The sequence below is a fragment of the Lissotriton vulgaris genome, chromosome 10 (genome assembly GCF_964263255.1).
Source record: "Lissotriton vulgaris chromosome 10, aLisVul1.2, whole genome shotgun sequence".
NCBI classification, from domain to species: domain Eukaryota; kingdom Metazoa; phylum Chordata; class Amphibia; order Caudata; family Salamandridae; genus Lissotriton; species Lissotriton vulgaris.
This window is the reverse complement of record NC_141698.1, coordinates 344,841,178-344,854,883: the sequence shown is the minus strand read 5'-3', so window position 1 is coordinate 344,854,883 and position 13,706 is coordinate 344,841,178. Positions and strand designations below refer to the sequence as shown.

Here is a 13,706-nt window from a genome sequence, read left to right as displayed (position 1 = left end):
ACAGATTCAGTAATTACTGAATCAGTATTTGCCATTGATTCCTATGGGCTTCAAGGCCCATAGGAATCAATGGCAATACCGATTCAGTAATTACCGAATCAGTAAATACCGAATCCTACCGATTCGGTATTTGATACCGAATGATTATCTACATTAGATTTACCGATTCATGAATACCGAATCGGTAAAATTCGGTATTTTTGAATCGGTAAATCTAATTTACCTACATCTATCCCTAAGACAGCTATAGATATGATTAAAGCAGGGAAGGCTCCGGGCCAGACAAAATACCAGTGGATCTCTTAAAGCTTGACCTAGAAGTATGAGTGTCATATGTAAGATATGGACAATTATAGACCTACTAGCAGCCCTCTCCAGCATTGCCTGGGGCAGAAGGGGGCTGGGGGCAGCATTTCAGGCTTGCGTGCACTCCCGCCACGGCCCCCGCCCGCCACAACATTGTCCGTGTCCCGGAGCCTGAGCCTTACCTCAGCCGCCGTTGTTCAGGGCCAACCTCCCGCCCCCCCTCCCCCTCCCGCGCTGGCCCCTTCCCGCCCGTGTCCCGGAGAGCCTGAGCCTTACCTCAGCCACCGGTCCCGCGCCAGGCGCTTTTCCTCCTGTAATTCACTGTTTGCTACCTCCACCGTTTACATGAAGCAGCGCCAGTCACTCCAGGACTCACCACCGTCTGCGCTGTAAGGGATTGTCCGGTCCTGCTCCAGGCGACCCGCCCGCACAGACCGCCACTTCACCCAGCAGCAAGCATGGCCGCGGCAGTCCTCCCAGCAGGTCGTGATCTGGGGCAGAAATATGGGGTGGGGAGAATTTGAGCCCTCTTGTTTCAGGAGAAAACAAGATTATACAGATGTTTCTGTGTCTCCTCAAAAATACACCTTAGTATAGGTAGGAGACACGTAATGAGTAATCTTGATTAATGTTTTGCTGGAATATTTTGGTGAAAGCATGCAATGTGTTGTTTAATCATGTAATGTACTACTGTGATTTCAATCAATAAACAAAGTAAAAAAGAAAGAAAATACACCTTTGATCCCGCTGTTTTATTACATTGGCATAAAGAGATTTGAGCATTTAGCTGCCTTGAGAGCATTATTATATTCAATAAGAGTTTGGGGTATTGAAGAACTTAGTCCTCACAGACAAGGACTGGAATCACTCATGGAATTAGGTAGCCAGCTTACTTTTCCCTTGCTCCGCTATGTGCGGACCTGGCTTTGTGAATTGGGTCTGAGCAGTTTTTGGTCTGATCCTGGTTCATTAGCCATACACTCCAAGGATGAGTTAAATCATATTCATTGGGAATTCATATTAACTAAAGTGCAACTTGATTCTAGATTTGGGACGACTTTCCGTACAGTTTTTAAGTTTTAAGCCAATGCCAAGTTTTTAATTTTATCTTGATGAAATCCAACCTCAACTAGCAAAGCTACTTTTTATGAAGTTTCGTTTTGCGACCCTTAAGATTAGGTCGATTACAGATAAGTGGCCTCAGGGTCGAATAGAAGAGGGGGATACTAATTGCACTTTGAATGCCTAAGAAGATATAGAGCATATCCTATTCTTTTGCCCGGCATATGCTGCTTGAGAAGGAAATGGGTTAAACCGTTATGTTTAAGACTGATGACTTGGAAATTCTCAAAGGCTCTAAGAATGATCTCACAAGTAGATTTTTGTTTGCTGTTTTATGCGGAAAAAGAAAGGATCGAAATTATTATGTTTTCGAATGATCCAAATTTTTATTATACCAGTTTTAGCTGTGTATTTATCATGTTGTCGATTATGAATATTTGAGATGAAATTTGTATTGATTTTTTTTATGATGGTTTGCTTTTAATGGCTATATTAACCGAAATAAAAGCGGTTTAGATGATTAACTTGTCTTCGTTATTTAGGTGCACTAGTGTGCTCCAGCACATACATAACCTCGTTGCCATGGTGGGTGTAGGTTTATATGGAGTGCAACATGCAAAATTGTGGCTCACCAGTTCTCTTGCTTGAGTTTTGTACTCGCGCAAAACAGGTATGCCAGTTAAACAAAACTAATGGTCAAAAGCATGAGAAATGGTGCACTACCTGTACTTAAATTGGGCCCAGTGCTTTGAATCACGCGTATTCAAATGCTTTTTTAACTGTTCCTCGTTTCGTTATATTTTATGTGTTTTTTGCTATATAGTTATTTTTCTAGTATAAACTGTATGTTATCCAGTAATGTAATTCTTATGTGACTAATATGATCATCATTATTTGTGCTCCCTTAAGGGTGAAACTAACAGGATAATAGCATCCCATATGATGAACAAAAACTCTTCCAGATCCCACTGTATTTTCACTATCTATCTCGAGGTAAGTTTAACCAAAGTCTTATTCCTAAACGGAATACGATATAATAATGATGATGATGATGATGATGATGATGATGATGATGATGATGATTATTATTTTTTTTTAATTTTTATTTTTGGTGCAAAACAAAGATAGTAGGTACATTGTCATCCATCGCATTTCCATACATAAGTTACTAGGTAAATGAGGTGAGACAGTATTCATAAAGGCAAAAACTTATAACATCCACAGTAGTATATAGCATTGCGAGTTTCGTCGACGATGTGATGAGTAGGAATATACTTGTGTCGAAAAAATACAGTTTGCAATTTTGTGTTTTGTTGGCTACTATCCGTCTGAGTCTTGCCGTTCGCACCTTGCAATAAACATAAAACAGTAAAAACAGCACACTTTAGTCCGGCACGTACTTGAGGTAGTAGCTTTCGGCACTCGTAGCACAGTCCATCTGTAAAGAGAGCAGCGTATTGTTGCACAGCCCCCCTATTTCCCACTCCCTCCCATGCCACCTCCCACGGCTGCACCCACCCACCTCCGTTGCGCTCGCCCTATGCACCTAGTTACAGCCCAATCAACGCTCCTCGTCACTGTCCGACCCCCCATCATCATCTTCCTCCAATGGTTCGCAGATATCCCCCCTGTATGCGTTCCAGGATTGCCACACCCCGTTCCATTTACGTGGGTTACCCCTCAATTTATACACCGCCCTTTCAGTCAACATGAGCATGTCCATGTTGCGGAGCCATTGGGGTAGCGTGGGGAGATCAGCCGACCCCCACTTCTGTGCTATGTCCCGTTTCGCTGTTACCATCCCCACTGTGACCCAGGTTCTTGCATGAAAGGTGAGGTCAGTCGGCCCCCAGATGTTTAGCAGACAGAGCCGTGAGTCTAGGGTGAGGGTGGTATGAAGAGCTTGGGCCATCGTGCGTATTACCCGTTGCCAGTAGCCAACTAACAATGGACATTCCCACACCGTGTGTATGAAGGTCCCTTCTGCCCCGCAGCCCCTAAGGCAATACGGATGATCCGCCCTGTGCAGTTTGTGAAGTAATGTACGGGTGTAGTAGATTCTGTGAAGAAATTTTAGCTGCACTAGGCGAAATTTAGATGATATGCCTGCATCACGGGGGGATGCCATGGCTGCGTTCCAGTCATTGTCATCCAGGTCACCCACTTCCGCCATCCATTTGTCCTTCAGTTTCCCCAGTGGATCAGGCATATTGTTAATCAGCTTGCGGTATGTCAGCGATGTCGCCCCTTCTTGCATGAAGTCAGTAAGTAGCCGATCCTCCAGAGGGGAGGATTCGGGCAGGGGTGCGTCTGGTGAGATTGCTGCCTGGAGTGCGTGTCGGACCTGGATGTATCTGTAGAGCTCTGTGTTCCCCAACTCATATTGGTCCTGCAAAGTGGCAAATGAGATCACTCCTTCCCTCGTCCACATGTCCCCCACCGTGGAGATGCCGATGCTGTCCCATTGTGTGAAGCCCTTGGAGCGCCGCAAATGGCCCAACGCCTTTGTGTCCCACAGGGGTGTAAGTTTCGTTATGACGCCATCCCACTTCAACTTTGCCTGCGCCTTGTACCATATACGGACTGTGTGTTTCGTAGGCCCCGTGAGTTTTGCCGCCACTCCACGGTGATACAGTGGGGCCAATAAGGTGTTGGCACCCAGTTGTGCCCTGTCGGCCTTGTACGCTGGGTCTTCCTGCGGGGCATGCATCCATTGGTTAATGATTTTGAGTTGGGCCGCCCAGTAGTACAACTGTACATTCGGAAGGGCGATGCCCCCGTCGTACCAACCCCAGTTTAGTGTGGGAAATGCGGGCTGGCTGGTTGCCCCATAACAGGCCCGAGATTTGCGCCGTTATTTTCTGGAGGTAGCCATCCGGCACCAGATACGGGGCGTTCTCCAGCACATATAGGAAGCGCGGCAGAGCCATCATTTTAAATAGTGCTGCACGGCCAAGGAGTGTTAGGGGGAGATCCTTCCAGTGTCGCACATCTCCTCGGAGACGAGCTAAGGGGGGTAGTAGGTTGAGGCGTGAGAAATCTGCCTCGTTACGGGTGATATGAATCCCCAGGTATTTAAATGACGTGTGGGCCAGCTCCAGTGGGCAGGAATCCGGGAGAGGCGGGAGTGGGCCTCGCAGTTCAAAAATGGTGGACTTAGCCCAGTTGATGGTGTAACCCGAGATTCGCCCATGAGCCGTACAAAGAGCCAGGAGGTTAGGGAGACTCTCTTCCAGATCTGTGAGATAGATCAGCATGTCGTCTGCGTAGAGAGACACTCTGTCCTCCCATAACGGGGTCCATTGTATCCCTTTCAGGAGCTGGGTAGTACGAATCGTAACCGCCAGTGGTTCTAAAACTAAGGCGAAGAGCAGGGGTGAAAGCGGGCAGCCCTGTCGAGTGCCTCTGCCTAGGGGGAAGGTGTTTGAAATATGGCCGTTGGCCGTCACCTGCGCCACCGGGTCCTTGTACAGCATTCGTATCCAGGAAAGGAACACCGGGCCAAAACCCATACGCGTGAGTACTGCAAAGAGGTAGCTCCATTCCACCATATCAAACGCCATCTTGGCGTCCAAGGAGAGGATGGCAGCCGGTTCTTGCAGTAGTGGAACTCGCGCCAACACGCCATGCACCCTGCGGAGATTTAAAGCAGTGCTGCGGTGTGGCATGAATCCGGACTGGTCCGGGTGGATCAGGTGTGACAGAGTTGGCAAGATCCTGTTCGCCAACACTTTGGCAATAATTTTGGCCTCCGGGTTCAAAAGGGAGATCGGCCTATACGAGGTGTATTCGTTGGGGGGCTTACCTGGCTTCGGTATCGCCACAATAGTAGCCATCCGCTGATCGAGCGGCAGCGTTCCCTGTGTTCTAGAATCCTCGTACATATTGAGTAGGGGTGTGCTTAAGGATTCGGCCAAGACTTTCAACCACTCAATGGGTATCCCGCTGGGGCCCATCGCTTTGCCTGGATGAAGGGCGCCTATGGCCATCTGGATCTCCTCCACCGTGAGAGGTGCGTCTATATCCTCGGACATCTCAGGTGTCAGCTCTGGCAAGGGAACATGGGCAAGGGCAGTCTGCACCTCCCCCTCCTCTACCACTAACTCTGGGGTGTAGACTGAGGCGAAATAATCGGCGAGGACGTTTACTATCTCATCGGGGCGGGTGTGGTTGTTGCCCTGTGGGTCCATGATCTGCAAGATATTCTTCCCCCCCCCTGTCTTTTGTCTAACCATGCCAGCAATTTACTGGCCTTGTCTCCAATATCGTATACCCTGTGCTGTGTAGCCGCAATGTCCGACATCGTGACCCTGCGCATGTGATCTGTGAGGCGGTGCTGGTGGATCTGGAGTTCGTGGAGCGTGTCGTCAGAGGGGTTCGCCATATGGGCCGTGTTGGCCCGTTCTAGGCCTAGTTCTATCTCGAGGGCCTCCCGTCTGTGCGTCTTTTTGTGATGCGCTATCGCTGCTATGGCCTGACCCCGGAACACTGTTTTATATGCCTCCCACAGTATGGAGGGGGAGGCCACCGAGGATTGGTTTTCTTCGAAGTACTGTTGGGTTACCTTCTTAAGATCCTTGTTAATCCGGGGCACTTTGAGGTAGCCCGGGAAAATCGGGAATAGTCTGCGCCGCGCCATGGTCGAAGTGGTGAGTGTCAATGTGAGTGGCGAATGATCGGAGACCCCCCGCGGTAGTATCTCGGTTTCGGCTATCGTAAGGTGTCCATTAATCAAAGTGAAGATGTAGTCTATCCTGGACAGGCTATTGTGTGTGGCCGAGTAGTATGTGTATTGTTGCTGAGTAGGGTGCAGAGCGCGCCATACATCCACCAACCCCTGTGCAGTCAAGAATGTCTGGAGCCTGTTGGGTCCACCTGCGTGCGCACGTGGGGGAAAGCGGTCTTCTGAGTTTGTGAGTGCCATGTTGAAATCCCCACCTAGTAGTAGTTCCCCATCAGGGAGTGTTAGCAGGAACTTGCCCAGATCCGGCAAGGCCTCAGAGTGTAGAGCTGGGGGGATATAGACAGAGACTATATTAAAGAGCTTCCCCTCCCACTGGCCATGCACTGCCGCGAATCTGCCATGGTCATCCGTTGCTGTAGACTTGACGATGAACTTGGAAGATTTTTTCTGCAGGATGCCAGTACCACGGGACCCCGAGGTGAATTCCGCATGCACTACCATATGATAGCCTCTCCTATCCAGGGCCTTCGTGGCCGCTCCCGACAAGTGTGTCTCCTGCAGGAGAACGAGAGCCGGGCCCCGTCTCCTTATCCCCTGCAGCACTAGTCCTCGCTTGATCTTATCCCCCAGGCCCCTCACGTTCCAGGACATGACAATCAGTGAGTTCTTCGTGGTTGGGCTAACTGTTGCAGCCATTGCTGGACTCCCAATCAGACCTCCCTGCGCCCCGAGTGTGCCAGTAGATCTTGGTTACATAGAGCATGCCTAGATACTTAAGTGTGCATAGAACATAAACTTGTAGGACCAAACAGTCCCATAGAAAAAACTTTTTCAACTCTTCCCCCCTCCCTGCCCCCCTGCTATACGGACTCAAAACTGCCCGCCCCCCCAACTTAGCAGAGTGCATATCCCATCCCCAAACCAGTGTACTTGCGCGTTGGGGTGAGGGACTCTCCGCAGCCGGCAGTCTCTCATTCATACCCCCGGAGGCCCTTCACCCAGTGTCCAATGGCGGGAAGCGCTTCACAGCTTACTAGTCTCAATACTGAAGTATGAATGAATTGTCCCCAAGCTTTCATTGTTCCTCAGTCTCGTCCACGCCGCCCTCAGCTCCCAAAGAGTCACTGTTGTCCGGCCTCCCACCGGAGGCCTGCGAGTCTCTGCGATGGCCGTCGGCCCGATCCTTTCTGGAGCGATTAGTCCGTCTGTGGTTCTGACCCGGTCTCCATCCCTCGAGCCATTCTTGCACGTTTTCGGGGCAGTCGAAGAACCAGGTTTTGTTCTCCGCTACCACCCGTAGCCTTGCGGGGAATAACATGGAATACGGCAATTCCCTGGACCTCAGTTCCTTTTTCACGTCGAAAAACGTGCGTCGCCGACGGGCGACTTCCGCGGTGTAGTCGGGGAAGATGGCAATGGTGGCGTTCTGGATCTTGAGGGGAGGGGAGGACCTGGCTGCCTGTAGGATTGTGTCCCGGTCACGGAAGTTGAACAGACGTGCCACTATGGGTCGCGGGTTAGCCCCTGGCTTCGGTTGGCCACCCGGGACTCGATGGGCCCTCTCCACCGAAAAGAAGTTGGACAGTCCCTTTGGCTTTAGTTCGTTGGTGATCAGGTTCTCTACAAAGAGATCCATCGCCTTCACGCCTTCCGATTCCGGTACCCCTATGATGCGGATATTGTTGCGCCTGGAACGCCCTTCCTGCTCATCCAGCTTCTCCCTGAGCATTCTATTGTCCTGCGCCATCTTCCCCATTTCTCGCTGGAGTTCCGCGACGTCTTCCACCAGTGATTTTGTGATCACCTCCATATTCTTGACCTTCTCCGACATTTTGTGGAGGTCTGCTCTAAGTAGGGTGACGTCCGTGGAGATTCCGCCAACAGTCGTTTGCAGTTGTGCCAATGCTACCATGACGTCGTCCAGCGTGGCCTTCTTTCCCCCAGGGGAGTCGGCTGTTTTACCGGTCTGTTCCTTCCCTGCCGGGGATCCGGCGGGCTTGTCGGAGGTGAAGCGATCTATGCGAGTCTGTGTGACGCCGCCCTTAGGGCCTTTCCCCGCCATGCCGCCGAAGGTTGTGCTCCTCGTGCCCCTACGCGCCAGGATGTAGGGAGCAGTGCAGGCCCCCAGACCAGTCCGATACAGCACCGAACAGGTCGGGCGAGCTTCTTCGGGGCGGGAGGTGCTCCGTAGGTCGCCAAGTGCGTAGCGACGATCAGGTCACAAGATGGCGGGTACTCACTCCGTTGTCGATGCCCAGGCTCCCGGCACTTTAGGAGATGACCTCCGATGCTGTCAGGGTTCCAGCCGTCCCCCCCTTGGGCACTATTTCCTTGATTTGCCTGAGCCGCCGTCTCCGACCTCCTGAGGTGTGGTCGGGTTGGTGAGGCCACCGCCGCGCGGGCACTTCCGGTCCAAGTTCTCCGGCCAGGATGCACTTCCGGCGGGGTGAAAAGCCAAGGAAGGTCCCGGCTCTGGAGGTGTTGGCAGGCCGGTCGGAGGCTTCGACGTATCTTTGGCTACGGACGTCGGATTTTCTCGCTGCTTGTCGCTGCTCACTCCGCCCGGTCCTGGGATCCGGTGCCTGCCTTTGGGGCTTGAAGTTGTAACGGATTTTGTGTCGGATCGACGAAGAGGCCGCTTCAGCCGCGGAGCTCGTCCCTTATGCTGCCGCCATGATCGGCTGCTAGCCACGCCGATGATGATGATTATTATTATTATTATTATCAGTGCCATCATCATCAACAACAAAAATAAAAATTATATCCTTGCGTTCCTACACAGAGCTTAATACTTCATTTCTGACATTTCAAAGCATTGTGAATAACATATGTTAATATTATTCAAGATATCGTTTGAGTTAGTATGTGTTCCAAGGTGGCTGTCAAATGGCATGAATTACCAAAACTAGGGGTGTGCATCATTCCAGAGGAGGGTGGGTTTGGGTGCTGGTGAATTATCCTTTGTTACAAGCTGGTCCTTGGCGGCCCCCCTAAGAAATGGGAAATGACTGGAGGATTTGGGAATACAGCACCCAGCTCCCACGGCAATTACTCATTTGTTTCATCCAGACGTGTCTAGGTGAAAAAACGGGACCCATGAAGGTACTCTGGGCCAGTAACATCGTTTAGGCGTAACTAGGGAACTCGTAATAATGCCCTTAATTTCTTACAACCAAAGGGCCTGGTTCTCAAAACTAAACATACACTTTTGTGTAAGTTTGTGATTGTTTGCTAGTCCCAAAGGTATTCACGAGTAGTCTCTGCACATAAAAAGACCTATCTTTTTATGTGCGGAGACTCCACACTCGTAAAGATACTACGCGTAAAGATACTACGCGCAAATCCCTGTGTGAATAACAAGCAATCATAAACTTACACAAAAGTGTAAGTTTACCTCAGTTTATTGACCCTGTAGTCATTAAATAAAAATATTTGTGCAGTGTAGGACATGAGGGGAATCCAGTCGGATCACGTATCCAGTAACTAGTACTTTATTAATTTAAGACCACATCACTGCTTACCTCCAGCCAAGTCATCCTAGCATACAACTTCAATATTTGGGTGGTAGAAGGTAATGTGGGTAGAATGAAAGACTTTGTGGTTTACAGGGTCCTCCTAAGTGTGTGCCAACAGGTCAGCAGCCCGATACATGAGGGGAGGGCTCATGCGCTTGGCTTGATTTTTTCACACAAATCCTAAATTAATTCTTAAATCGATACATTTTTGCTTGTGATCTGAATAACAACTAGGGCTCCGCTTTATAGTTCATACCACTGTAAAAAATCAATCCTATGTAAAGGGACACCAGCTGCTTGCCTTATCTTTCCCTTGTCCTGGATCCTCTTTCAAAACTGAGATTTTATCTTTGTTAGACAGAACTTGTCCCAGAAAAAAGCTCCAAGGAAAACCAGTAGTATGAGTTTTGTAGCAACTTGCTGTGCGATGTTTAAGTTTATTTACTACAACGTTTTGCAACAATGGCACTGGTCCCCAGCCAAACTTCATATGGCCTGTATGTTGCTGAATTATATTGTTTGAGGTGCCTGCTTCAGGAAGAAACCTAGTACTTCTTGTTTGGGAGTGTAAGGCACTTTCCCACTTCTGGAGAAACATATGGGATTTGATAAAAAGAAATCTAGGGATCTCTACCCCATTGACAGGGAGAATAGGCACTCTTCGCAACGTTGCAACTGCCCCAATGCCCCTTCACACCAATATATGGTTCACAACTGCCGTTGCTGGGCCAAAGTGTGAATTCTGGATTAAAATCAGCTTGTATTTATGCCCTTCCTTCCATCCTATTGTAAAGCGCTCTTTTATCCCTCAGGATCTTGTTTGCGCTATATAAAACTATATACGTTTTGTCAGGCCCACCTCTTCGTTGGTCCAGATCTTCAACCAACCTACTAAAGGCTTCACTCCTATACTGTATGCGATGTAACTAACACCAAGCTGCTCATTTATACAATATGCTGGCGTGCTCTGTGGGACTTTCTGCATCCGCCTTAGATATTTGTTCTCGACCTTTTGCAGGGTAGTAGGTTTAACAAATCCCCACACCTCACTGCCGTACAGGACTTTGGCAAAGCAAACTGCTTTATACAATTTTAAAATCACACCTGGAGTTCAGTACCCCAGCCTCTGGGCATAATTTGCAATTGAGCCCGTGGATCTATTCAAAGTCATACACTTATCCTCTATAAGATGTTTAAAATTCAGGTGGTTATCAAAAAACACACCCAAATAGGCAAAGACTGGGACTTTACCCAGGGTGTATGAGCCTATAGAGTAATTATATTTTTTGCTGGGCTTCTTTCCCATCTCCATAATGTATGATTTTGCAAGATTCGAGGACATGTCCAGGTGTTCCATGAATTTTACAAAGTCGTCTATTATGCGCTGTAAGCTGTGAAGGGTGTGGGCCAGAAGCACTGCGTCGTCTGCGTACAGCAGCACCGGGACTGTTCGACCCCCTATTCTACGTACATCAGCCTCAATGTTCCGCAGGGTAGCATCGAGCCCATTATTGTAGATGGTAAACAAGAATGAAGCTAAGATACATCCTTGTCTCACCCCACTAGAACAATTAAAAAGCCCTGTAACTTCCCCCTTCTTTGCATATCTTACAGCTGCTGTTGTGTTGGAATGCAATGAGTGTAGGATATTTATTATAGCTATAGGTACCCCAAGGCCCATCATTAGAGCCCACAACTTGCTGCGATTCACTCGATCAAAAGCCATGGTGAGGTCCATAAAGGCTAGGTATAATGCCCCGTCCTTCGCTATAGTATATTTAGCAGTAAAAAGATACAGGCTAGGACACTGATCTATGGTGGATTTTCCCGGGCGAAACCCATACTGCACATCCATGATAAGTTGTGTCTCCTCTGCCCAATCTATCAACCTATTTAAAAGGACCCACTCCAGGACCTTAGCTGCAACATCTATCAGCGATATTGGTCGATAACACTGTGGGCTATCCCTATTCCCCTTCTTGAATATCGGGACAATAATAGCAGAGGACCAAGAATCTGGGATATTTGTGTTTACTGCTGCGTTCAATACCCTTGTTAAGAGAGGGGCCCAGACCTCAATATTGGACCTAAAAAGGTCCAGTGGGATCCCGTCCGGCCCCAGAGCCTTATTCATCGTAAGACCCTCTATTCCTGATCTTACTTCTTCCAACGTAAAGAAAAAAGGAGTGCAACCTAGTGGTATATTTGGGCTTTGCTGATGATTCTGGATGGCAAGGTGGTTATACAGTCCCTGAAAGTGCTCTCGCCATTGATCTGGGGGAATGTTATTGCTTAGCCTCAGCTTGTTTGGATCAAAGAAACAGGGATTATTGATTACATTCCAGAAGCGGGCAGAGTTCTTAGACTCTGCCGCTTCTGAGAGTTCTTCCTATGTAGCGCATTGTAATTCCCTCTTTCCTTCCTTTGACCTCTACCTTTTAGTTTGCGCGACAAGCAGCCACCAGAGCCCTATCTCTGGGTTTCTGTTTAAGTGCTCCTTTCAGTTTTCTCAGGGCCCCTGAACATTGACTGTCAAACCACCTTGGAGCGTCCCCGCTGGGCCCCTTTCACTGTGCCTTCAGTAAGTTTGCTACTAGATGTGCGATGCTCTTGAAGGCCTCTATTATTTCCTCACTATCCACCCCTAGATTTAGGCACTTCAATATATCCTGCTGTCCTTTATCAAGTAGAGAGGCATTAAAAGAGCCCGTGTCGACCTGAGCCCATCTAAGCCTTCTACCTTGGTCCGTTGGCAACAACTTCCATGAACCCCGCCGGTTTATCCAATAGTCGCAGCTGTGACTGTGTCCCGAGCACTAGGGTAAGTGGGTTATGATCACTGTAGACACTATGTTCAATATCTGAAGCTGAAGTGTGCATTCATTAGCGCCCTTTTTGTATGTTTATGGCCTGTTGCTATAATTCGACTACCATGTCGTCCTCCTAACACTGACCCAAAAGATGGCACTGTGTACTTCATGTCCTGGATGGCAAAGGTTCTGGAATTGCTTGTGCTATGTTTTTTCCTTAGAGATAGTGCAAACTCATGGTCACAGAGAGAAAACAGTCTGGCCCCCTAACTGATGCTGTCTGTTCCCATTTAGTACTCTTACTGTCTTTGTCTACTTCCTCTGCTCCTATCCCGCTCCACCTGAATCACTCCCCTTGCCTGCTATACCGCCTAACCCCCTGTCCTTTTGTGCCCATTGACTAAGCACTCCTTCTCCTCTTGTTGGGGAAAGATCCAATTCTTATACTCTGGAGACTCAGCATACCTGATGAGAGAGTCTACAGCGCCAAGGGAGCCACTCACAGTAGAGGTATGGTATGGCACCCCTTGCCAAAGCACTTCCTCTCCCCTTTTTGGGGAAGGATCCAGTATGTAGGCCTTGGAGTCTCAGAGACCCCTCTGAGAGAGACCACTGCGTAAAGGGAGCCTCTCGCAACAGAGATGGGGATATGATACCACCTCCCCTAGGATCGCAGTTTACTGGACTTTGGACGCAGCTTTGACTCATCTACCGGTTTGTGTCCCCGTCTCCCTCCCCCTCCTCTTTTCATGCTGTGTTTCTCACCCTCCACTCCTCTTTCCCTCCTCCATTCTCTCTCTTCTTCCCCTGCACCCACCCCCCTACCCTGAATCTCTCCCCTTGCCTGCTTTTTCCCTTATGTATATGTCCTTTTTGTTTGTCTCAGCCTTACATGAAACTATGTTTGCCAAGCTCTAGTAACTGTGTAACCTTTGTAATGATGTAACCTGCAACTATGGTCTGATACTCATGTAAAGCGCCTTGATACCTTCGGGTCTAGCCAGTGCTATATAAAACCTTTAAAATAAATATATCCCTCCTTAGTAGGGGCGTAACAAAAATAAAATCAATGAAAGAATGACAACCTCTCCCTTTATATGTGGAGGGGGGGGGGGGAGCAGGCTATTCTTTTTGTTAAGAGACATATCCATCTGTGAGTTAAGCAAAATGAGTGTAGTATGTCAGAGAGTTCTCTTCCCACCTGGGTGTGCTACATATGAGAGCCTTTCCTTAGTGGGCAAGATGTTATGTTATGTTATGTTAACTGTATTTATTACGCGCGCAGCTGCCCCAGCAAAGGGGCGTCCTGGCGCGAGGACAAAAGCCAGG

General features: G+C 48.7%; 1 protein-coding gene across 1 annotated transcript in view; it reads left to right on the top strand.

Annotated features, from left to right (window-relative positions):
- KIF9 (kinesin family member 9) overlaps window positions 1–13,706 on the top strand; it is an 818,529-nt gene that overhangs the window by 147,077 nt on the left and 657,746 nt on the right. The window contains exon 6 of the mRNA XM_086941121.1: window positions 2,278–2,361. Within this exon, the coding sequence (XP_086797247.1) occupies window positions 2,278–2,361 (84 nt within the window). The remainder of the gene's footprint in view (window positions 1–2,277; window positions 2,362–13,706) is intronic.